At 42.8% G+C, this 27,428-nt stretch overlaps 1 protein-coding gene across 3 annotated transcripts in view; it reads left to right on the forward strand.

Moving 5' to 3' along the window:
• Positions 1-27,428, forward strand: part of RAPGEF5 (Rap guanine nucleotide exchange factor 5) — a 984,395-nt gene that overhangs the window by 630,735 nt on the left and 326,232 nt on the right. For all 3 annotated transcript variants that reach the window (XM_078663509.1, XM_078663507.1, XM_078663508.1), the window contains exon 9: positions 8,564-8,689. In XM_078663509.1, coding sequence (XP_078519635.1) covers positions 8,564-8,689 — 126 coding nt within the window. The remainder of the gene's footprint in view (positions 1-8,563; positions 8,690-27,428) is intronic.

A 27,428-nucleotide genomic window follows, 5' to 3' on the forward strand; every position in this document is an offset into this window, starting at 1 on the left:
CTCTACTATGGCGGAGTAGCATTGCCCCACCTCTTTTAAGCAGTGCGAAGTTGAAATGATAAAAAAAAAAAGAAACCAGCAAGAGGGCCAGCTGGTTCACCCCAGAACTCCTTGCCTACAAGCAAGCCTGCCGGAACTAGAGAAGGAATGGCACAGTAAACAAACTCCGGACAGCCACGAAGCACACAAGGATGCCATCCACAACCGCCACCACCTCATCAAGACGGCCAAGAGGACCTCCTTAAAAGACCGCCTCGACAACAACGCACACAATAGCAAGGAGCTCTTCAACATCGTGAAGGAACTCTCCAACCCCAGCTCCAACACCAACGACAACCCCTTCGTTGTAAGCCCTGTGCGACTCCCTCACCACCTTCTTCCACCGCTAGATAGCAGACATCCACGACAGCTTCAACACCCAGACAGCCCCAACAGACAAGTACACAACAGATCCTCCGCACACCATCGACCACGAACCCCTGCTAGCCTGGGCCAGCATGAGCATCGATGACACCATCAAGACCATGAGCGCAATCCACTCCAGCTCTCCGTCAGCCCCATTCCCGCACCACGTCTTCAACAAAGCAAGCACTCCATCACACCCCACCTGCACAATGTCATCAATCTCTCCCTCAAGACCACAACCTTCCCAGAGAGCTGGAAACACGCCGAGATCAACGCCCTACTCAAAAGACCTAAGGCAGACCCAAGAGACCTCAAGAACTTCCGGCCCATCTCTCTGCTCCGCTTCCAGGCCAAGGTCATTGAGAAAATCGTCAACAGACAGCTAAACCCATACCTTGAAGAAAACAAAATCCTGGACCCTTCCCAGTCAGGGTCCTGCAGCAACCACAGCACTGAGACTGCCCTCATCGCCGCCACCGATTACATCAGGAACCTGCTGGACAACGGTGAGACCACAGCACTCATCCTCCTAGACCTCTCCACCGCCTTCGACATCGTCTGCCACCGCACTCCACACGCACGCCTCCACGCCGCAGGGATCCGAGACAAGGCTCTGGAATGGACCACCTCCTTCTTCTCTGGCAGAACCCAGAGCGTCCGCCTCCCCCATTCCGTTCCAAAGCCTCCGAGATCATCTGTGGCGTACCCCAGGGATCCTCCCTCAGCGCGACACTGTTCAACATTTACATGGCCCCGCTCGCACACGTCGCCCAACAGCACGACCTCAACATAATCTCCTACGCCGATGACACTCAACTGATTCTCTCCCATACCAAGGACCCCATCATCGCCAAAGCCAACCTCCACCAAGGAATGAAGGCCGTCGCCGACTGGATGAAGATCAGCTGTCTGAAGCTGTACTCGGACAAGACGGAGGTCCTCATCCTCTGCTCCAACCCTTCAGCCTGGGACGACTCCTGGTGGCCAACGGCACTGGGGGCAGCTCCGACACCCACCCACCATGCATGCAACCTGGGAATCATCCTCAACTCAACGCTCTCAATGACCAAGCAAGTCAACGCCGTCTCCTCCTCCTGCTTCAACACTCTCCGCATGCTCCGCAAGATCTACAGATGGATCCCAACAGATACAAGAAAGACAGTCACCCAGGCCCTCGTCAGCAGCAGACTTGACTACGGAAACGCCCTCTACGCGGGAGCCCCGAACAAGCTCATCAAACGACTACAACACATCCAAAACTCCTAGGCATGACTAATCCTCGATGTACCACGACACGGCCACATCACCCCCCACTTGAGAAACCTGCACTTGCTCCCCGTCAACAAGAGGATATCCTTCAAGCTCCTCATCCACGTTTTCCCTCTCTGTATAATGTGTGTCCATAATCGCTGAAGGTGCATCTTTCTATCTCATCCTATGTTACTTTGGTTGCACAGGACAACGCGAATGACCAGAAAGCGAGCAGGTGCTGTTTACAGCGCTTATGGTTTCCGTGCTTTTTTGTTTAGCATGAAATGGGTTCTTTGTCCAAAATAGATTATTAACGCATTTTACATTTTAAAATATAGTGACAAATGCTGGTTTTGCATTTTTTTTTACTTTTTCCAAAACCATGCATAATTATGCAAATGAAAATTATATGAATCTCATACACTCCTACTTTGTAGATGACACATAAAGGATTGTGATATATGGGGACATCAACAGGAAGCCTGTGTAGGTCACAATGCATCGGAATAATATAGGGAGATTTTCTGAAGGCAGGAACATACTTGTTATTTCCACATGCGTATTAGAGCCACATTCTTTTCAAGCCAATGTTGATGATTTATGGGCCATGAGCTATGTGATGCCACCTGTTAGTCCTTTCAGGTATTGAGCGATTAAATGCATTAAAGCTTGCACCATGGCCACTGGTGATCTGCAGGACAATTTACAGTCTATGTGTTATTTCAGAATTGAAGCTTAATTTAGCCCGTAATCCTACACTTTCAAGATGCTTCCTAAATACTGGTGTTAACAGATCACGGAAGGTGGAATCTGTATCTTTAGTATGTGAGTACTAAACTTGAAATTTGAATAGAAATGATATGTTAAAAATGTATTTGACGTTGCATCAAGGGTGTTGTTTTGTGAACCCAAAAATGATCTGAATCTGTTTTAGATGACTTTGAGAAAGGTGGGCAGGCAAGATGGCGGACGCAGCAGTGTCCGAGTGAGCAGCGCTGAAGGAGGCTCCCGGCCCAGCTGGCTCTACTCCGTGAGATACCGGTACCGGCTCGGTAACCAGCACAGCACGGCTGTTCTAGGAAGAGATCCTGATTTAGACATTTGAAAAAATTCATACACTTACGGATTACGAACTCGGATTCAGTCCCGGGGCTTGGAATGCAACTGGACCTGTGGAAAAGCTACTCACGGTCCCTTCGCTCGGTGTGGCTACGCCCGACTCACTCCTCCTCCTCCCCTTCCAGCGGCACACCTGATCAGAGCACACGCCAGGAACCGTCGGAGCGCGGAAAGCAGCACTATCGGCGGACTCTAAAAGAATAAAAGGAGTTTCTGTTTTCGGAGCAAGGGATGGCACCAAAAAATCCCACAACCGGCGCCCAAAGGCAACAAAAGCCAAAAACAAGGGCAGTCACAGCGGCTACACAGGAAATTATTCAATCAACGGGGGGAGTAACAGCTTCATCATCTGCTGGCATAGTGAGTACAACTAATGCAGTTTGTAGTGAAACCCCATGCATGAATATGACTAGAAATGTGACTGAAATGCCTATTTCTTCTACCGCTGCACCTACAGAAGTAGTATCCAATCTACAAGATTCAAACATGTTGAATTCTGGGAGTTGTAGGCAAGGCGCCATTCCAAAAATACCAGGGATGTTTATAAAAAAAGTGGGTATTACAGCCAATTCCTCTAAAAGCCCCGACAATATAAATATAACTAAAGATAAAGCACATGTTTCCGAGATATCTATTGACGATATAACTATCATGGAAAATGAACAAACTGAGGAGGTATTAGAACAGCCGGATTCAGTATCTCTTAACTTAATTTAGGATATGGATTCCATAGACTCTGCTGGAAACTTTTATTCAATGACTGATCTCTCTCAAGCCTTAGACTCAGATGGTACGGAAGACCTGGAGGTAGCAAGGGGGGCTCAATCTCTACAAGACTTTGAAAAATCTTTTTCTGATCCGGGACAAAATGATTTAAGTGACCCGGAAGACTCACATCCTGAGGAATCTCCTAATAGACTAAGGCAAGATGATAATGGGTCTATTCTTCCTTCTATCTCTACTTTGCCTATAATAACTAAAGAAGGGTCTGATGTGCCAGAGATAACATTGGAGGTTCTTTATCAAGTCATGTTGCATCACAGAGAAGAGACAAAAGCAGAGAATCTTCGCACTCAAGGGGCAGTAAGGAAATTGCTAAATAATTTGAGGAAGGTGATGAAAGTATCCAATGACACAGTAGCAAGAGTAACGGAAATGGAAACTAGGATCTCTCAACTGGAAGATTATATGGCTCAACAAAGGCAATGGAAGGAATAAAAGAAGATATCAACTGGAAACTGGTCGATTCGGAAAATAGATCACGCCGGAACAACCTCCGAGTCCTTGGTGTTCCGGAAGGAAAAGAAGGGTCAAATCCGCGACAGTATATTATAGAGCTTTTTTCAGAAGCCTTCCCTGAGTTAAAACAATGGAAATGGGAAACTGAAATTCAGAGGGCGCATAGATTTCCTTTCCAAAAAAATCGACAAGACTCAGCCTATAAACCTCGTGTTGTTTTGATTTCCTTGAACAATTTTCTAGCTAGGGAAGCCCTATATGACTTGGCTAGGCCAAATAGAAAGCGCAAGGGTAAAGATATCAAATTTTTTGTGTGTCCTGACTACTGCCATACTACATTTCAACTTCGCTGGCAACTTCGCCAGCTTATTCCTCTATTCCAGGCTAAAGGAGCACAGGCATTTTTGTTAAACCCTGCAAAGCTTAAAATTATTTATAAAGAGCGCACTCACTTTCTAACATCAGAGGGGGCGGCTAAAGAGTTATTACTTTCGTTATGAAAAAAAGGGGGGGAAAAGGCTACTGCATTCTTTAAAAAAAAGGGGGTCTAATGCAATCTGTAGCCGGTTTCTAAGTTAATGCTCTAATCTGTTCCAAAAAGATTCAATATAAATATAAGTATAATACCATATCATGTGTTGGAAAAAGTTAAATCCTCTAGGTTTTTTTTTTTGGTATTTGTAATTATGCTCTTTTCTTTCTTTTACCAGTATCAACTCTGTTCTCTGTTTTAGATTTTGACTATTGTGGCATAACGGTCGCATACTTGCTGCTGGTAGTGCATTGTTCAGAGACTAGGTATGGTGGGATTTTGATCTGTTTTGGAACAATAATCATGATGTGGAGCCACGGGACGCGAGCCATGAAGCGCCTATCACATCATCAATGAGAGGGACTAATAAGTCCCTTTGCCCTGATGGTTTGGGGGAGGGAAAGGGGGTGGGTGGGCTCGGGTTGAGCTCTGGGAGGTTTGGTGGGAAAAAGGGGTTGCAAACAAAATCAGAAACTACCGAAAGATGTTTATATGGAAATTTTTCTTTCAATTTGCTTTTTTTTGTTCTCTAAATGCTTATGATGCTCTGAGATATATACGGAGATACAAGATGAACTGTGAAATATATGTTTTCATTTCTATTATATATTGGTTATGCTTGGAGGGGGGAATGAAAAATATTGACTGAAATGGAAAAATTACGAATATGCTCCTGGAACATATGTGGGATAAATAATAAAAAAAAGAGGGGAGTTGCTGCACAAATTATACAGACTATGAAACTGGATATTTTATGTATTCAAGAATCACATATTATGTGGAATGATAGACAATTGTATGAAGACTTGGGGATGAAATTGTTAGTCTGCACGTCACAAGGTACAACGAGAAAGGTGGGCAAATAACTATTTGCAACTCAGAATGTATAAGCAGACAGCAAAATGAACAAGGGGTGGCTCAACAATAACACAACGCAAAAATCCCTAATATTATTCTGCCTCTGTAGAAGGGTTTGCTTCAGCGGCAAAATGTCATAGAGCATTTTGACCTTACATCTTCATTGAATTCACTCAGGATTGCATTTAACTAAGCCTGGACGGTGAACTTAACTCCGTTGCCATTCACAGAATTTGCAAAGTTGTTTGCGCTCCACAGAGCTTGCGGAGTTTGCGGAATTCTGAGAATCTTTTCCTTGCTTGTGTTCGCCAACGTTAAGTTGGCAAGAGCGAGTGAGAAAAATCCAATGCTAGGCCACTTCCCTTTGAGAATTCTCAATGCAAGCAGTCGAGGATGGTCTCTACTGCTCACGTTGATACATTTATGTTTGCGTTGAGGAAGTTGCCGCTTGAGTAGAACTTCTACTCTAGTGGCAGAAAGAAGCAGCACCCTCTTGCACTGTGTGAGATGCAGTTCATGCTGATTTTACAGCGTGGGACAAACACTCAGCACTACAAATCAGTGTGAACCACATGAGTTAACCCACTCCGATGCTTGGCAGAGTTTTTCTTTCACTTCGTCAAAATCCGCAATGCGGAATTCTGCAAACTACTCCCAGGTTTACATTTAACAATTGAATTGTGCACCCATATTAGACTTGCTAACCTTAAACATAACAGCCAGAGAAGAAGAAATCTGTCCTCAAAGAGATTTTTGACTGCAGCATCTTCGTCATACACACAAGCTGAATTTTTTACTAGAGCGCAATTCACAAAACGTGTAATTGCACCCTAAAGCTGGCACTGCGCTGACTCTTACCCGTTTTTCTCCCATTCCGCAGACAATTTGCCAGTATTTTCCTGACAAAGTTGCTGTTTTTCCCTCAGCAGTTCAAATTCCTGTTCGGGCGGAAATTCAATGTCAGGTCTGCAATTACTGTGTAAATCCGTAATGAGGTCCTGTGTGTGAAGGATGCATGTTACTGATAAAAGTGGCCATTTGCACATAAGTGTGCTGTACGAATATTTTTGCACATTTATTCATAGCTGCAAAAGTGACACTCTTCACACAGGTGCCTGAACATGTGTGCACAACGCATGTTATAATGCAGTTTATCACACATAGTCTAGGGCAGCAGAATCTTCCACAACGGGACAGCAGGCATGATAAACAAACTAGAAGTGAAGTGATCTTTCCTTAGGAAAGTCTCACATTCTGTAAGTCTCTGTAATTGTCCTGTAGAGGCTCCAAGATTTACAGTGTATTTTGAATCACAGCAACACACCACTGATTCATCCATGGAAGTGCACAGTTTAATCAATAGAAATTCTCACCATGTAACTGGGATCATCTGTGTGTGCAGAAGGAAAATGAGCCTGACCAATTGGGTGCGTTGCCCACAGCACGGCACACAATTGACTGACCTAGAAAAATGATTACGCCAAGCGCGATAAAGAAACCCTTACCAACGTTCACTGCTTGTGTCCCAGAAAGACCTGAAGGGAGTCGCAGTGCAAAAGTCAACTAAAAGTAGGATCCCCAAAGTATTTCTGGTGAAATCCAGCAGCACTGCTGGCTTAGAACTCTACTCATTGAGTAACCCGGCCTCATAGAAGTAGACCGTGCAGCCACAAGAAGCCGAAATGTATCAGAAAAACATACCTGCTCACATTGGTATCCTCAAGACCTTACTTGTCAATAATAAGTTATTCCTTTTTTTCCCTGTCCTAGACTTGTAAAGACAGAAATTTCGATTTTGCTCATATGCAGCACACCATTTACCCTCAGAATATGCACATAGACTATAACGTAGGAACGTAGGGCCATATGTATCAAGATACCAATTAGCGATTCTGTAATAGCGATTTTTAAGAAATCGCTATTTCAGAATCGCTAATTGGTATGTATCAAGAAAATCGCAATTTTTTTAGCGATTTCTTGATATTCCTTAATTGCGAATTCGCAAATTGCGAATTTGCAATTAAAGAATACATTTCCCATTCATTTCTATGGGCCTCCTGGCCCATAGGAAAGAATGGGAATTTTTTCTCAATTTGCGATTCGCAATTTGCTAATCGCAAATTGAGAATAATTTCAAGGGTGCAGGGGTGTCCAAAGGACACCCTGTTGCATCCCTGAAATAAGTATGGGTGCACATGTGGTACATATACATGCCCTAAAGGCATGTATGTGCGTCACATGGCACATTGAAAAATGCTGCAATGTGCATTTTTCAAGGAAATCGCAACTTACCACCAACTAGAAGTTGGTGGTAATTTGCGATTCCTTAAGGGCATTTTGGAATTTTTTTTTGCTTAATACATTGCATTTAAGGAATCGCAAAATGTGTGATTCCTTCAATGCAATCGCAAAATAAGGAATCTCAAATTTTGCGATTCCTTATTTTGCACCCAAATTCCTTCATACATACCATTTTGCGAAAATGAGTTCGCAAACGCCGAAATTATGCGAATTTCGGCGTTTGCGAACCCATTTGGCCTTGATACATATGACTCATAGATCTTAAAGCATGCACTTCTTTTGCGTGCTAGTCTATAATCCAGATTTGTTTCACATTGATTTTGTTACTCATCCAATTGATTTCCCAGAGGTCTGAAGTATGTGATTGAAAACGTTGCTTCGGCTAGTATGCATTTTTCAAAAATGACAAAAAAGGCAGGGCGACTGGAGTAGGAGGAACTGCTGTTATTTTTAGGAATGATGACTGCGCGTCACTGCATCCTTGTGCCGGGCCAGTTCCTGGCTAACTTTCCCATGCGCTTGTAGCAGCCTCCTGTTGCAGTGCCCTTATGTCACAGGAAATAGGCTGAGAGGAACAAGTGAAACACAAGCATATCAGGCTCAGGCAGGCAGAGTGGAAGGAGCTGTAACCGGTCCCACCTTACTGCAGTGTATCAGCCAACAGTGGCTTCAGCCTTGTAATGGTCTTCAAAAGAGCATCAGGGCTTTGTTTGCTGGCTGCATTGAGCATTTTTGTTTGACGAATATTGATCAGGCACATCAGAAGGGATGGATTTGTATTGTTAAACAAAAGTGAGTGTTGTCATGTCCTGGGACTGTGGATTTAGGTATCTGTTTGCTCTTTCTCCGTCAATCAAGGCCGGGGTGATGTGCAAGCTCCAGGAGCGAGAGGACATCGGACGGATTGAGCTGGTGCAGAAACTCACCAGAGAGAGCTGCCAGTTTCTGCAAGGGGAGAAGAAAGCAGCTGAGACCATAGAACAAGTAAGAATTCTTAAACATTTACTTTTTTCCCGGAATATGTGAGGGGGCTACGTTTCGTTTAAACCACAGGCACTGAATTAAACTCAAAGTAAGATTTCTAGTTTAATCTGTAGTGTGTTGGTTACTATTGCAAGGTTCATTGAGTGCATCTTTACATGACTAATACCTCAATTTTAAATTTGAATTTATCAGTATGCTCTCTTTCTGCCCTCAAAATGCACCCATCAAAGCAGGTGAGTTCTATCATGACTGGTTTCTGCATTCATATGTGTGCACAAAAGGAGATCCCGTGGGATTAGGGTTGAGGTACTTTTCTAAATCAGAAGAGGTAATAGAAATGGCTCACATGTTTCTGACCTAACACCTTGGGTGAGCACTACTACTATTGCAAAAGCATTTGTATTCTAACTCTATAAAGTGAATTCTTATTGTTCTTTGCAGACTGGGTACTGTTATAGCCTGCTCTTGTGGGTATGTTGCTGTTCAAATAATTAAGTGGGTTATTGCTGATTTATGCGCGCGGCCTACAAATCAGACTTGCTCACCCTTTCAACCTGATAAAGAGCACTGTTGAGTTTGGTAAAATGTAACATTGGGATCAGCGTTTGGAAGTAGCAATCCTGTGGTAGCAAAAATAAGGTTTTATCAGTACGATTGTTATTATGATTCTTATTTATATTACTGATATCTGTTTTGCTTCCCTGATTATTGTTTAACTTTAGTTTCATTGGTGATTATTTGTGACACTTTAAGTTTAGCTCTTATATGTCGCAAATAATATGAATCATGCTTACAACCACGAGTTGGAAAGAATCTTTCCCTATCAAAAAACACAGTGGTGGTAGCTACTTTTCACAAAGCCACATAGGACAGCTGATTGTTTTTTCATCCATTGTTGTATGTTCGGTTTTTCCGTACTTTCAATGGCCAATTTATCACTTGACTGAAAAGAAAATTAACTGCCTGGATTAACTTTTTTGCAGTTTTATATAGTGCAAACTCGACTTGAAAGTATTGGAACGCTTTACATGAACACCAGTCACATTACATAAGGTCGCATTCCATTTTTAGGCACGCGAGATTCAAGTGATTTGTCCAGAATCACAGTTTGTTTAGCCGAAGCCGAGATTCTAGCCTGGTTCCACAGCTCCAACTCCGGCAGCTCTGGCCGTAACGCCAAGTTCTCCCCCTAATGTGATGCAACCGGCAACAAGCATTGTAGTGAACCCCCCCCCCCCCCCCCCCCACCGTTAAATAATATGCAGGTATATTTGCTCATTGGCTGCGCGGTTGCACTGTCTAGCGTTGCTTTTATGACAATATACGGATAGGATTTTCGTAGATAAAGGAGTTCTGGCACTTGTGTTGCAGTGCTCACGTGTTTCTTAGGAGGGGGAATTAACGCAGTAACACGCAGAACCCAATTTATGCATCTGTCCCCAAGCAATCTCATAAAATTACACATCTCTAGTTTTGCGAAGTGAATGGAATACATAAAACCTCCCAGGAGACCTCACACTGTTTCATTTTAATGGCACGCTTGTCCCAATGGGATCAGAGATGTCAGACCGCGAGGCCGCGCAGTCTCGGGGGACGCGCGTTATTAGTCTGGATGAGCTGCTCTCTCTCTCCCAAGGCCGGGCTGCTGCCTCGCGCCTTCCTGTGGAGTTTCCATTTAGCGTTAGCTTCGTCTGAAGACTGCCGAGTGCCTCACGTTCAGCACTCCAAGGGCCTCGCCTGAAGGGAGGCTTTCCGACATGCTTCCGGATTTTAAACCTTTCTTGCCGGCTTGGCACTGAAAAAAACATCTGAAGTTGTTATTGTTGAGTTAAAATGATACAGTTGATGTAGGTACAAACGACGCTAACCTTTACAATTGTCACAAAAGCATGGCTGTTGCAGATCTGTGTTCCATGTACTGCTTTTAAGTTTCTACTTCACCAAACACCTGCCTCTAAAATCTGTATTAGCGACAAAAGCCAGTGCGTCGCAATAGGACGCATATTGTTTGATTTGTAGGTGTTTTATGCTAGGTAAGGTTCATATTTATATCTGTGTTTCCAAATTTTCATATTAGCTTAAATGTGGCTGTTTGCAGACAAAAACAATTGCAATAGTTGTTGCAATTGTGCTGCATGAAAGTTGCACTCAGTACATGGGGGTCACAGCTGAAAAAATAGAAAATGCAATTATTTTTTACTAAGAATGGAGCAGTGAATCTGGAAAATCATAGGCAGCTGATTTTAAGGGGTGAAGAAAAAACTTACAAATGGATGCTCCACAAAATGACTCCACCTGTCAAGTGTGATTCATATTTCTTTACATCCACTTAATACTGAGTAAAGCTGCAATCTCATATCCATTTAAGAAACTGAACAGCTTCACATCAAAATGAAGCGGGACCACCTGCACAACATGATTGGAGTTCTGCAAACTACACTCCCCATCTCTGACTGCATCATAAGAGTTTCTCTCACAAGGGAGTGCCCACATACCGCTTATACACCTCACTCAATACTTACTCCTGAAGAGTCCAACTCAAACACCCCCTCCCGAAGCTTGGTGCATTCCATCACATCCATTATATGTAATGCACCACACACCTGAATGGTCTTTGATCACTGATCCCACAACACACCCTACAACCACATTTTCCCGAGCTGCATGTCATAAATGTGACCAGAGATCACTGTGTCCAAGAAATCTGAAACAAATCACTTCCTCTGAACTCAATACAGTGTCTCACATGCATCACATCAAAAGATGCCCCGCCTGAGCTTTAGGTATTTGTTCTTTAATGCAACTTCCATATTTTTACTCATCCATATTATGATATTTAAACTTTCAATTATTGGTGATATCTTACAACTTGTCATTTAATCATGTTTAGGGGTATCCCAATACTAATGCGGGTAGTCTTACCGATTTCACTTGTCTAACTGTTTTTTTGACCATTAGACATGCCTGGACTGTGATTCCTGTGTTTTGTATTAGGAGTCAAAGCAAACATAAGGAGATGATGATGAAACTTTTCAGACACTCCCCCAATTCACAGATCTGGGTTGTATTAGGAGTGCCTCACTCACTTTAAGACTGCTTCCCTGCCCTGTCATAAGGATCCTGAAGGACAACAGCACATATCTACCACTCCTGCCCATCTTTCGTTCATGGCCGGATGAGGCGTTGTATCCCTGCTGCACACTCAGGCCTTTACTAAAGCCATTGAAGCTTAACATCTTATACCACCACTTGGCTGTAAAATGAGTTGACATTAAACAGATGTCATTGGGAGAGAAAGATAAAGGCCTCTGTATACCCCCTTCTGAAGTAAACCAGCTGTGTGCCCTCAATCTATCCTCTCCTGAATTCTATAAGATTGTCAGCCGTCATGCCAATTTGATGTCATAAATTGTAAACTAAACTTGTTTTTCAAACACTACTCTAGATTCATACAGTTTCTCTGAAATTCACATTTTCTTGTTTGTTTCAGTTCTGCACTTACATATAGTTTCAAAAATGTCATTGGTCTGACAGTTCCCGGTGATGTGTCTAGGTTGGGCACTTGAAAAAACCTAAATAGTTCTCAATTGGTGCAGGTTCTCAGCACTGCCAGTTCCAGTTTGGTCGAGGTGGTGGGAAGTGTGTGTTTCCTTTATTCACTGCCTATTTATTGTACGGTACTTAATGTCTGTGATTATTTTGCCTCCCATTTTGAGTTCCACATGTTGAATATTTAGTTGAGATTGTGCATGCAGTTTAATTTTTTATCCATTTGTTCAGTTTTGGTGTATAGATGTATCTTTCTCCGTGGTTGACTCCCTGTAATCCCATTATCCCAGTGTTACTCCACATACCTTTGTATTGACTTTTGGCATACTTTTACATCAACATGGTTGATTCTCTATTGTAACTCCTATAATACCCGCTTTAACAAAAAGTATGAGTTGGCAGAAAACTAAGTATCGGGGAAGGTCTAATTTTGGAGGTCAAAACAAGATCCACTTCTGTAACCAATAAAAGGAATGATATGCTGGCCTCATTAAAATGTACAAATGCACAAACTTGTGAAGATATTTGTATGAAAAGCATTAGCTGTAACCCAGCCCATACAACCTAAAATAGAGAATTGACAGGTGTCCATTTGGCCACCTTTAACTGCTTTTATAAAGTCATGTCAGTTCCAAGTGCCACCATCCACCTATATTCTTTCACAAAATTCATATATCCCCTAGTGGAACATAGGTTTGTTCTCACTTCAGTGTTAGTTGAAGTAGCATTCTTGTGTGTTATTGCCCACAACCTTGCTTGGGGAACTGTACCTTGCCACTGCCACCTTGGTAGTCCAGATAGACTACACAGACCTCCGTCTCAGTCTTACTGGCCTTGATAGTCAGAATGAAATGTTCACGCCCCAGAGACACTTCCCAAGTGGCCCAAGGAGCCAATATAATCTAGGTAGGCAACACTGAAGTCCTCCATGGAAGCCACAGCTTGTTTCACTAATTTCTGTGGGTAGTGGGGGCATTCTTTACTTCAAAGAGCTTCAATTTGAATTGATACTGACCCTCTGATTTCTTGATTGCATACCTCTTGCTGATCTATTCGACTCAGGCAAATCGACAACACTGTTGTTAAATCAGTGTAACTAAGAAAGATGGCATCACCTTCCTTGTCAACAAGGTCATCAACCCTAGCTAAGGAATGGCATCTGTTTTGGATTTATTTTTGAGAATTCTAAAAATCACACCATGTTTTGGTGAGAAATTACCTTAAGGATTGCAATACTTACCACACTTTTACTACTGATATTTACACGTCAAGAGAAATATTCATCTGACTTAACCAGGTCTATTTCTATTGCTGTATGGAACTTCCCTTCTTCGAGAGGGATGCACCTTTACTACAGAATCACTGTTCTTAATATTAAATGCTGTCATAACAGTGTTAGCCATTGCCCAAATTACTTCGCCCATGTGCAATCTTAAAAACAACCATCTGAACAAGAATAGCTCTTTCACGGGGCCCGCAACCATTTACATCTGGATACCATGCACAAAACAAAAAAAAATTCTGGCATTTCTATGGTAGTGAATTACACAGACAGTGCTCATCTGAGTCCCCAATCTGTCTAATCTAAAGTTTAAGGATAGAACAAACCAGAGTTTCAATGTAAGTATACGAGGGAAAGATGATTCCAACAGGCTAAGCTCTATTTTAGCTTAAGGCCTTCAGTTTCCATATTTCTTGCCAGTCAAAATGTTATGAGTCACTTTAATTTTTATGAACTCTTGCAAAAATTGTTTTCTTGGGTTACCACTGTTTTCTCCAACATGAATGGTGTGTCCCAGTGAATGCAAAGTCCTGGTTCTATTAGATTGATTCTCACATATGCCACTGAAGTAACTATTTTTTGGGGATTACATTGAAAAAATTCCAGAAGCTAACTGAAGAGAGTAATCAAAAAGAAGTGGAGAATCACGGACTGTTCTTCTACTGGTGTACAGATACATTGCTTGTTTATAATGTGCTACAAATTGAGAATTACTCCATGGATAAGAATTACTGCACTCCCTTCGCCTGGTAATTACCCATTTTGAGTCGATTCCAACATACACATTTATAAACGTGGAGAAAAATTCAATTGATGATAAATGAGCTACTGGTCTGTATTCTCACACACCCTGTGATAAAAACAGAACCTCACTTTAGTAGCTGAGCACAAAAACACAATGTTGGGACATCAAGTTTTCGCCTTAAAAATGGAGCCCTTTTGGTAGTGTGGGTAGCTGATGTATTCAAACCCGTCCTCAGCCACCACACAGGAAAACCTACCAAGCTCAGAACTGTGATTGAAAACTAGAGACCCAGGGGAGTCTAGGGTGGTGTGACTGTGTTAGATTCCACAGATTTTTCTTCCTCAGAATGCCTTGTTAATGTCAGCCTTTGGCTAAAATCACACACTTTCCTCACTCTGTGCGAAAAAGTTCCAAAATCTGTGTCATCTACAACATTCTTACCACCCTGTGGTCCCAAACTTCTCCTGATAAAACAGTATACAATTTGTGTGGCACAAAAGGCCCAAAACCGCAATAAAGTGACCTCCATTTTCTCCTAGAAAATGGACCCTTTTTGACGATGTCAGTTGCTGCAGTATTTGGGCTCTGCCACCACGCTTGGAAACCTACCAAACCCATTCATTTTTAAAAAAATAGGCATTAGAGGATTCTAGGGTGGTTTGACTTTTGTGGATCCTACTAAGTTTTCTTACCCTGAATTAAACATCCTTTGGCTACAATCCTACTCACATTTTTGTAAGAGAATGTTCCAGAGTCTGCGGGATCTACAATATTCCTACTACCTAGCATTTTCACAATACTCCAAATTAAAACTGCACCACACTTGTGTGGGTGGGCCTGTCTCCCACCACAGCAAATGGTCAAAACCTGAACTATATTAAGACAATGTGGTATCAAGGATGTCTTCACATTACAGTTACAGTTTTCATCTGTTCCTATGACGTGCATTAAGAACACCCACACATGAGGACAGCAAATCAATCAGGAGAAATGAAAGGTAATAAGACTTTGCCCACTGCCTGGAAGAGCTGTGGTCTTTCTCACATAAATATGTGAAAAAGTCCTTCTTTGACTCACACGTTGACTTTTGCAGGGGAACATGCCGAGATTTAATCAAGTCACACAACCCTAACTTGTTCTCGGTCTCAAGATTTCTGAAATGCCCAGGGTTGATAGCGTTAGCCCTTCTCTGACCCAGAGCCTGAATACTGCATCTATTCCTCATGTAAAAAGGTGGAAATTGGGATTTATCAATTGTGTTGACCCATATGTCAAAACAATGCCCCAAAATATATAAATTGGGGGTGGTCTAGACCCCAAGACTGTGGAGCATTACGGGCATGGGTATGGTCTGATGCCAGGACGTTCCGTCTTTCATCCCATTGAAACAAAATCTATCCCTGGCATCCAGTGGGCTTTCTGCTTCCACATCTGGCAGATTGGGGGTAAATCTAGGGACTGGCACAACGTGTGTTAGGGCCATTATGGGATTGGAGCAAGGCCCGATACCATGACATGCTGTCCCCACTCCATATTTTTCAAAATATAATCATTCATTGGGGCAAGTGGTCTTTCCGCTCCCCTGAGAGGAGCAAATTTAAAATTAACTCACTTTTACTGTTTCAAGTGGGCTTTCTATGCCCCTGGGGGGAGCAGATCTAAAATACATTTCAAATTCACCCCCTAGGGGGCAGGAAGCCTTTTCTTAATTTTGGGGGAAAACTATTTTTTTCTTTTAATTTTTGTTGAAGAGCACTTGCCCATGCCCAGCAAAGGTACATCTCTCCCCATGTGCCCGAAAAGTAATTCCTGATTCTTAATGGGTGGAACTTGGGTTGGGGATTGCCGCCTTCTTGCAAACCCCAAGCAGGCATCCACTACGGAGAGATACGGTTTGAAAGGGTATGGTACCTACCCACTTTAATCAGTGCTTGGGGGTTGTAATGTGCCTTCCAGCATCAATCAATGTGACAGCACATAGTGCATAATGACGTAAACCTCTTTCATGTTCATTGTGTGACGTCAGCACACTGTGTTGTGCGTGGTACTTGTCACACAATCTGGAAAATAATAACACTAAAATGAGAGAAGCTCTTCGTTTGCATCTGAGTTAATAAAAAAAAAGAAAGTTCTTCTGGTACTTTAAACAGATGGATTTTCTCCCACTGATGTAAGAGGTAGGTTCCAGCAGGTATCAATATCTGCATCCCATGAGGGCATTTCTGTGCATCTTATGCACAATTGAGGTGTGCAGAGATTCAGAGATTTTTGATCTGCAGCCTTGTAAAGATTTCGTTTAAAGTTTAAGAGATTATAACAATACTGTCGTGGAAAATGACTACAGAAAGTCTACATGAAATGTGAAGACTGTCAACACACACTTTTGACCAAATATAGAAGCAGTGTTTGAAACCCTCTGTCTTCTAGAAACAATACACATTCTGCAATATTCTGAACTAGCTTTATTAGAGACCCACCTCAAACTGAACTGGTGTGGCTGAAAGACTGAGTGACACAATCACCACGATGTTCAACTTGATATCATTTTGGGTAAAAACTTTCAGTGAGATCCCATGTAAAACGTATTGATGCAGACATGTGTTGCCTGCTTTCACAACTTTACTGCTGATATTTTAGATTCAAATGATCTATAAGAGGGTTTCATGTTTTTCACAACTAAGCCTAAATGTAATTAGTATTCTTAAGTGATATAATTGTTTTTATTTCACTCTAAGGTAAAGTCTATCAGTGATCACAGATAGCCAGAGATAAGTGAAAATGGTAGCACCATGTCCGCTAGGCCATTCTGTGTAAATTGGCTCCACAGCCTCCTGATTTCGAGATGCGTACATTAACCTACTGTCTTATGAATCCTTGCTCTCTCTATTGTTCAATGAAGGTATTTCTGCAATCGATCTTTGTTCTTTTTAGTCTATCCCATATACCGTTAAAGGATTTTGTTACACTGGTTGTACCACGACATGGCCTTCAAAATAGTCAGCAACAAAGGACTGACATACCATGTACACCTGCTTTACAGAGAACTATTAAGTGTCAACATACAGTCCCATAGACACCACAAGAGGGATCAAGGTTTAGTTCATGCAAATATGGAATATAACTTTTATTTAGAAAGTAGTGCTTAACATTAGTTTTGGTTTACTCGAAATAACTAGGCCAAATTATTAAAAGTGCATATTTAAATCTTGTGCCCAAGAATTGTTATTCATTTGCTTTTTTAAGAATCATTGAAATTCAGCGTCAGTCGTGGTCTATCTCTGTATGTATAAAGTAACATTTGTCTCTAGTTTTCTCTGCCAAAGGGACGTGAATTGTGAGATTACAAGGATATGAGCTAAACCTCCGTTGCTATTTTCATAGTCAAGAACAGTCCTTTGTATGAAGTTGCATTTCTTGTGTTTCTGTCCAGTGAACATCGTTTACAAGAATGTGGTTTGGAAATTAATAGTTGAATTGGCTTGCTGTTAAAGTAACATTTTACTGTTGCCTTTCTTCGGAACTCATGTTGTGAAACTGTGTGCTTTCGTTGTCTGAACCATTACGATGTGGCAACCATTCTTCCTACACTTTAGGAAAAACCTCAAACTATCTTGTCTCATCAAATACCTAAACCGTCCCTCCTAAATCAATTATTTCCGACCAGCTACATATCCCCACCTCGGAACGAAGTGGTTCGTGCTACGATTTCGTGGCCTATGCCTCAACCTCCTATAACTACCTCAGAACTGTACTGATGTTCCTTTCCTGTATTTCCACTGTATATTTTGCCCTTGTTTTTTATTATTGATTACTGTATGCTTCCTACTTGAATGATATCTTTTATTTCGGATTGCATATTACTTTAAACTTCCTACTTGGACAATAACTCCTGAATGTATCCTACTGTTTTATATCCCTTGGAATCGATGTATAGACAACGCTTGTAAATTTCTGATGCCCTTGGACCTAGTTTGCGTTATTTAAAACTCAAAACTCAAAAATAAATAAATATTTAAAAGACATGCCATTTAGGATGAGATAGGTCATTCTGTTGTTACACTAGAGAGGGCTAGATGCCATGTGGTCCTTTTGTGTTAGGGCTTATTATTATTTATTAATTTAGCTATTACCATTTATGCTGTGGCTAAAAAATGTCTTAAAGGCGCTTTGTGCTATTGCATTTGTTAATTACTTTGGCTTTGGATTCCAACTTTAAACATTTTTGTAATGATTACTTTGACATCTAAATACATCTGCAGACTGATATTGAAAAAAAGCCTAGTGATGCACATTTTTCACTAATGGTCTTGGATGATTATTTGAGCACAGGATTCTCCCGTTTTAACTTCATTGTTTCCTTTTCCAATGTCTGGTAATATCAAGATCATTAAGTCTGTTAGACTTGGCTCTTTTTTGCAGGGTCATCCCAGAACTTTTTGCCTTCCTCCTGTATTTTTTCGTACCTGTTGTTGGTGGTTTTAGGCCTCTGCGCATTTTTTCACTGCTGATCAGCGCTAAAGTGCATGTGCTCTCTATGGTAAACTTGGTAAGATTGGTCTACTCCTGTTTGGCATATTTAGTTTACCTGTCATTGCCTTCTACAGTGGTATCTCATATACCCACGGCCAGTAAATGAAATGCTACTGGTGGGCTTGCAGTGCAGGTTGCGCCACCCACCAGAGTAGCCTTTCAAACCCGTCTCAGGCCTCTGCCACTGCAGGGCCTGCGCGCCCAGTTTACTGCAGCTGTGACGTTGCACATAAAGTGGTTGCTATGTCCGTAACTTCTCTTTTACTACATAAGAGTCACCCTTAAGGTGAGTCCTATCTAGCCCTATGGACAGGGTGCGTTGTAGGTAAAAGGTAGACCATGTGCCTTAAATGTGTGGCATGTCCTGGTAGTGACAAACAGCCTATTTGGTTTCTCACTGCTGTGAGGTTGCCCTCTCATAGGGATGCATTGGGGATTCCCCGATATATGCTTCATTGGTAATTCCTGTCATGAGAAGGGTAACGTGATAAAGTTTGGTATGTTTGGAATAGTGATAATAAATTCTGTGTATTGGTGAAAGCGGATTTATTAATACTATTTTAGAAATGCCACTTTTAGAAGTGGGCATTTCTGTCTGCTATGTGTCTTTGTGCCTGCCTGTTGTGTATTGACTGTCTGGCCTTGGAGTGACAGGGGCTGGGGAGCTGCAGTGACTCCAGAGAGTCAGGATGAGTCAGCGCTAGGCTGAATAGGCCTGGTCTGTATTTGGAGGGAGGAGTAGCACCCGCACCTGAATAGGGCTGTGCCTGCCTTCCACAATTATTTCTGCCCCCCGTAGTGTGTCTGGGGCCAGAAGTTACACTTACAATTGGGAGTCTTGTGCACTGTAACAATATTTTTAAGTGCCCCCTGGCACTGGTTTGGACTGGGCTCAGACCCCTGTGCCAGCAGAGCACAAAAACTTTATGGACTATAAATATTTGGGCTGTGACCCCATGTCTATTGAACTGGAAGAGAAGCTACAGCGTAGACTTCTGTTGGCCAGAAGGAACCACCATTGGGGTTTAAGCTGCTGCCTGCAAGGTGGCTGAAGGGTCTGCCCTCTACTAAGGGGCCCTATGTGCTGGCCTGTCTGTTCCTTGTTTCTCTGGGCCAGGGATTTACTAGGGTTGTGTGCCTGGTCCTGGGGAATGGAACAAATATAGCGTGTGGTGAGCGCTGCACCATTTACCTTCCTTTACCTCAGAGCCAAAGGTATTGGGCGCTTGCACTTTTCCATACGGGAGGAGCATGTGTTTGCTCTGCTCCCTGCTGAGTGTGTGTGAAGTGTGCTATTGGAGGCACCGAGGTGGATAGAGACCTCCTGGTGCAAGGAGCACTCCGACATAGGAGCACATACGGGCCTGCTCCCAGCATGTGCTGAGCGCTGCAGGGCTCCTTGCGTGTGGGAAACATCCGCCTCCCCGGGCAAAGGAGCATTGAGGAGGAGCGGAGGACACTTGCCGGGGCCGACGCTTAACTGATGAGCCTCAGGTGTCACGTGGACTACATGGGCAGAAACGCCCACTTTCCCCACAATGGCGGGCATCCATGAACAGCGCTGGAGGCATCGGGAAGATCTAGGTGCCGTCTACGCCAAGCCAGCCGCACAGGACCAGCCAAGGTCCCCAACATTCCCTTAGAGGTATTCAGGCACAGTTTCCCATAGTGGCGTGGGCCATTTTTCTTTGGGGGCAGGACGGGGTGGCAACCCTCGACGGAGGGCCTGTTCCTATGCCCCGTTGTTACCAAGCAGTCATTCAATAAGCGCAGGAGCGCTGGGGCTGCTATCGGAGTAGCGGGGTCACTTCCTGGTGCGTGTTGCACCCCTTGCCCCGGATTTGATGTGGTAGGCCTCAGGGCCATTCTTTGTGGGGTTAGGCCGGGGCGAGAGCTCAACCGAGGCCCCCGGTGGTTAGAACAGTCATATTTCCTTGTGTCAGCGGGCACATGGCCCAGAAGCCTACTGGAAGAACACCAGGTACAGTCATCAGAGCACGAATGGCACTCAAACTGCTATGCTATCCTAGGATAGTGTATCCACTGAGGTGGTGTGCCCTGACATTGCTAATGCACACTATGAGTGATCTGCATATGTCTAATGGGGGCATGATGTATTTGTGATGTACGCCCTGCTGCAAGTGTTGTCTATGATGCACTGCTAATTAGGTCTGCATAACGTATGGTGCCAAGCACACTCTTACCTGTAGTGACTAGTCAGCTTAATGTGATATGTTAAGACAGTGGCCCGATTGGCATAATGATTTATGTAATCCCTGCAAAGTCATGACAAGTGCCTGGTGGCACAATGTAACATATGTGAATGTGTTCTAATGTGTTTTTATGGATAATACAAAGGCTATTTTTACATAACCTTGTGTTGAATCTTCTTTTGTAGTGTGCCTAGTGTGTCGCTGCTATGTGAGTGTGTTCCGCAAACGCTTTACACTTTGCCTCTGGGATAAGCCTGACTGCTCTGCCAAGCTACCAAGGGGGTGAGAAGGGGTTATCTTCAGCTTGCAACTCCCTTGCCCTGACTAGAGTGGTGGGTTCTGCCTGGCTTAGGTGCATACCCTAGCCAACCAGAAACCCAATTTCTAGCAAAGTCCAACAATAGTTGAGGACTGACTAGTGCAGGAGGCAGCAGGACAGTGCAGAGAAACACATAAGCAGGAGCCAGGACTTTCTACTGAGTTTATGGCCAATGATTCATCTTATTACAAGGCTGTACACTTAATTGGAGAATATGGAAACATGGGAAGAGCTGAAAACAAATGTAATATTTAGGTAGAGGCACATCCCACACAATTTGCATTGTAAGAAAAAGCATCAACAAACCCTTGAGAGAGTAGCTGACTAATAGTCACAGACATGATATATGAATGCTAGAGATATGAGTCATACACCCAAGAGTGCATTTGATATAATCATTTATTTAGAAGGCCTCACAAGAATAATGCAAGTTGCCCCAAAAGGAATATCAAAATAAAGTACTGTAGGTAAAGTTATCATAAAGTTGTCTGTTTAAACATATGAATTGCATCAGATTTTCCAGGGCTTCACTGGATTACATGAGAAGCATTATCCAATGGTACTCGGTTTTGAAATCCTCTCTGCTCGGAAACTTATTTGCTTTTGGAATCTGCACCCCATCCCCAACTACAAATATTACTTCACTAGAATCCTTCAAGTCCACTAAAGATGATGTTTTGAACCACAAAACAGATAGTCAGCCATGACAATATAGAAAGAAGAAGGTAGCTCAGATGTGCATTCTTCTGTTCAGGGTAAGTGATGAAGATCAGATTGAAATGGATATTTCCTGATCAAGGATAGTGAGGTGACAGTCAATGCTAACCAGAAAATAAGAGAATGGTGGTAAAATAAATATATTCATTTTGATCCCTTAGCATTAAGAAATGATAATGAATACATTTGGATAGCATGTGATAGCCATAACAGGTGTCCTAGCACTTAGAGGCAAACTAATACAAGCCTCTGAAGGTTAGGACTGTGGCTTAAATTATTTCCAGAACAGGATTGTCAGAATTATGCCAGTGAAGTATTGGAGTTGAAGCTGGATTCCCTTTTCTGGTCCTAATTTTACAATCAGTTTCTCTTTGCACTGTTTCCCCTACAGCAAAAAAATGAGTCACGTTGCTGCTAATGACCAACTAGAGCAGCAGATGCAGCACAAGAAGGGTAATGTTTGGACTTGTCTAACCCTATTGCCAACAGACATAATCCTTCCAGACATTTTCAGCACTTTCTGGCTTGCATGCTATATCCAATTGGCAGATATAGTTGACATACTTCATCCATTCTGCACAAGACTGAGGATCTGGTGACACCCGCTCTTTACAAATTTATCATTCTTGCCAATAATACCGTATAGAATAACAACTTCACCCGAGTCTCATTACATACTGTGTTTAACTCCAAGTTGGTCCAAATAGTACTAGAGGATGGCTTACCTTAACTTGGCATCTAGTTATTTCTGCTAGGATCTTACTTACATCTATCCAAAAAGACGGTAACACAGGGGAATCTAAAAACACATGTATACCTGCTGCCTTTGGAGATTCACATTTTGGGAGGGCTTAGTGGTATTTTGTGAGTACATTTAGCCAGCTTGCACGGAGTCCAATAGGCCCTAGGAAGAGTATAAATAAAATGATTAAACTTTAATGCAACAGGTTTTACAACTGAATAAATAGTATTTAAAGATACTTGCCACAATTCTTTCCTATCTGTCTCCTGCAAATCATCCTTACTGATTAGGCACAATTATGACCAATGGTTATCTTCAGATTCTCAAATCCCCAGTACCACATGCTACTTCGTTCTTCAGATTCATACTATCTATGACGGGATCCTTGCACACTCCCCTGTCCTCCTCTATCCATGTTTGCGAGGACCACCATGATCTTAAATTGGAGGTACTGGAACTTAGACACTTCTCCATTCATTAGTGCCGACATTATGTCACAGCCTCAGACTCGTCCCGTCCATGAGTTTTCCCCAGTTGTTTAATCCTGCGTTTTTAAAGGGTCTACTGAGAGAGTCCTTTAAGCATTCGGGATTTCAGGGAGAATCCCAAATCTGAGACAAAGATGAATAATAGGGAATATTAAAGGTTCTCCTTAAGAAAACCCATGGTTTTAAATGCAGCAACTAACATCTTCAATCTAACTTAAAAAAAGTGGGGTCCGAAACTTGCATTAAAATTAACGTTGGCCTAAAACACATACCCTTACTGCATACAATCTGTCTATTGGTGAATTGTCTGTCTCTGTTGCTAACATTAGACTGTTCTTGAATTGAAAAGCATGGCAATATGTCTGAAAGTTAGGTAGAGCCATATCCCCTGCTACCAATTTCCTCCTAAGCTTTTTCCATGTCGACCTGACACCCTTTGATGCCCAACCAAAACTGTTTACTTTACCCTATATCTTACTAAATGATCCCTTAAAAATGTGAACTGTATAGTATTAAACAATAAGGTACATTTCGGGAGTAACATAATCTTTTTCAAGTTGACTGTCCCGTAGATCTTCAGTGGCAGATTGTTCCATTTCTTTAAAAGCTTCTCTAATTTGCAGCTAACCTTTTTCAGATGTACAACAGAATAGTCCTCTAGACTATGTACTATTTGGACCCCCTGCAAAATGATCTCTGCTTTTTCTATGTTAATTAGGTAACCTGAGATTTTACCAAACTCCTCAGCATGCTCTTCCAATTTAGGAATTGAGTGAGTCAGATGAACTATATATAACATGTTATGTTATATACTTCCATACTCTCATCCGAGACCCGTGTTCACTCAGCAAGGGCATCAAACCTTTTCTTTAAAGCACAACATGAACCCATTCAGAATATTTTCTGATATCTCAAATCTTTCCATGATTACTGATCTGAGCGCCAAAATAATGCCTTCTAAAGAAGTATGTGGATTGTCCACTCTATCTAACTGTAAGCCCTCTACAGGATCTTCAGCAGTGTCTTTCTCCTCCTGTACATCCGCATATAGAGCCAGTTTTTCCTCTAGTACAAAGGCCTGAAACAGAATGATGATGCTGTCACGGCTAATCATATGAGCATAACAGTAATGGTGAGAGGGGGCATCCTTGTTTAGTTCTCTTTGAAATAGGGATGCTATCTGTTAATACTTTATTTACAAAGACCCAGCCTATTATGCTTCATATGATTTGATTTGATTTGATTTATGATTTCTATAGCGCCCGAATCACCCCCATCGGGGTATCTCAGCGTGGTGACAGCTAGTGGCCAACCAAGGAGAGTTAGAACAGTGTCATTTCGAGCAGTTTTCTGAAAGTCAGGAAGTCGGGCATTGATGCAACTTGAGTGGAGCTGATTCCAATACCACGGGGCGGGGTGGGAGAATGCTTTCTCGCCCATGCGGGCTAGTTTGATGCATGGGACATGGAGGAATTCTTGGTTACTTGACCACAAGGTTCTAGGTAGCATATATCTGATCAGTTTTTTGGTCAGGTAGCTGGATCCCATGTTGTTCTGGAATTTGTAAACCATGCAACATATTTTGAAATGTACTCTTTGTTTCACAGGAAGCCAGTGAAGTTCTCGAAGTAACCAAGCAGCTGAGGTTCTAGAAGGGGCATTTTTCAACAATCGGGCCGTGGTGTTTTGGACTACTTGTAGTTTGCCATGGGAGGATTCCTTGGCCGAGATAAGTAAAGCGTTGCAGTAGTCCAGGCGGCTGAGAATTAGGGCCTGAACCAGAGTTTTGCGTATGGATGTTGGTAGAAGGGGGAAGACCCTATGTAGGAGGCCCATTGTGCAATAGCATGTCCCTGCAGTGTGGTTAATGTGTTCTTCTAATGTAAGTTTCTAGTCAAGTTTCTCCCCTAGGTTTTTTACCACGTGTTTGGGTGATGGGGCTGACCCTAGCTCCTCAGGCCACCAGTTAGGGAACCATTTCACTGTTGCTTCTCCGAACAGCATGATTTCAGATGTTTCAGTGTTTAGCTGGAGGAGGTTGTCTCTCATCCAGCGAGCAATGCCTTTCATACCCTCCGAGAGGGTGCATTGGGTGTTCATGTCCGTTTTCTCAAAGGAGAGAAGAAGTTGCGTACCATCGGCGTAGGAGATAGTGATAAAACCGAGTTGCCTCAGTAGGCCAGCCAGGGAGGTAACATAGATGTTAAATAATGTGGGGCTCAAGCATGAGCCCTGCGGTACCCCCTGGTGACTTTGGTGGTTTGTAAGCTGAAAGGGCCTAAGTTTATGGTTTGCGTTCTGTTGGTGAGGAAATCGGTCAACCATTTCAGGGCTTTTCCTCGTATGCCTATGTCCTCGAGTCACTGGAGTAGAATCTGGTGGGAGATGGTGTCAAATGCTGCAGATAGGTCGAGCAGCACCAAAAGTACTGCTTGACCTTCGTCCGCCAGCATAAGGATGTTGTCCGTTACTTCCACCAGGGCTGACTCAGTGCTGTGTTTAGGTCGAAATCCTAACTGTGAGTGGTCTAAACGATTGAGGATTCAACAAATTCTGACAGATATTTGTTAATATGTTTCTCTTGGAGTTTGCTGTGTAGAGGGAGCAGAGAAATGGGACGGTAGTTAGAGACCTCAGCAATGGTGATCTTAGGGTTCTTCCTAATGGGGGTGATCAGTGCTGCTTTCCACTCTGATGGGAGGCTGCCTTCTTCCATAGATCTATTGAGAATTGAGCAAATGGGAGCAGCAAGCGTCTTGGATAGGAGGGCAGAGGTCTAGCAAGTATGGGATCTAGGGGTGAACCAGATTTGACCACTTTCAGCAATGATTTCACTCCGATTGCGGTCATAGCTGGAAAGGATTAAAGGGTTAGGGCGTCGGTAGCAATGTGGGGAGAGTCTATGCTGGGGCCCGATTGAGGATAGGGGCTGGAGCTAATCTTTTGGTAGATGATTTCAATTTTTTCCGAAAAGTGATTTGCAATGCTGTTACACAAAGTTTGGGAGTGGGCTACTTCGGTGTGACAGGCCTTGGGATTGATAAATGAGTTCAGAACTTGGAACAAGGTACGAGAGGAGTTTCCAGCGCTTACATGTTGTACTATAATGTGCGTTTTCCGAGCGAGTTTAACATTTTTATGATATGCTGCTAGTGCGGTTTTGAAGTTTTCCTTATCTTGCGGGATTTTGGAAGGCGCCATTGCCATTTTTCGGATCTTAGATCGGGGGTGTTCCATGGGGTCTGGAGACATTTATTTTTGGTCGGTAGTGATTTCAAAGGGGCAAGATGGTCAGTAGTGGTCATCATACTGGCTGTGAAGGATGCTAGGTGCTCCTGAGTCGGGTTGGAGCCCGAAATCTTGGGGGGGGGGGTGAATATTTTGTGGAACTTAGTGGGGGTGATTTTCTGCCATTGCCTGTAGTTCTTGGTAAGATGGGTGTTATGGCCTATGTTGGCTTTCTGGCTGTGAACTTAAAAAGCAATTAGAAAATGGTCCGACCATGTCAGAGGGCTAGAGGTGATGTTGGGGGAGTTAGTAAAAATGATGTCTAGTGTGTGTCCTGCCCGGTGGGTGGGCTCATTGTTGATTTTTGTTAATCCTAATGTGGATAGGTCCGTCAGCAAAGCTACGGCCTCTTTATTGTCAGGATTTTCGGGGTGTATGTTAAATACAAGGTCTGAAGGGTTTTTTATGCTCTCATTAAACCCAAACTTCTTAAGGACTTCTGATAGATAGAGCCAAATCACCCTATCAAAGGCCCTAGTGGCGTCAAGGGCTGACACTGTCAGGGGCATATTTTAAACATCTCCGCTATGTCTATGGTTCCATTTAGAAGATGAGTTAACTCATTTAATTACCATCCTGGGATGAAGCCTCTTTGATCAGGGTGAACTATTCTTCTATTTACACCGTCTACGCTTTTGGCTATCATGCCAGTTAAGATCTTCTAATCTCAATTTAGTATTGATATTGGTCTAATAGATTCTGGCGTTTTTTGGTCTTTATTTGGCTTCAATATCATCCCAATGGTAGCTTCATACCAAGAGGGCGAAATCTCCTTTCCCTTTAAATAAATTGAATCAAACAATAGTTTCAGCACCTGAATCAGGGAAGCAAGCATCTTCTTATAAAGTTTTGTTGGAAACCTGTCA

Source organism: Lissotriton helveticus, chromosome 10, assembly GCF_964261635.1.
Source record: "Lissotriton helveticus chromosome 10, aLisHel1.1, whole genome shotgun sequence".
Classification (NCBI taxonomy): domain Eukaryota; kingdom Metazoa; phylum Chordata; class Amphibia; order Caudata; family Salamandridae; genus Lissotriton; species Lissotriton helveticus.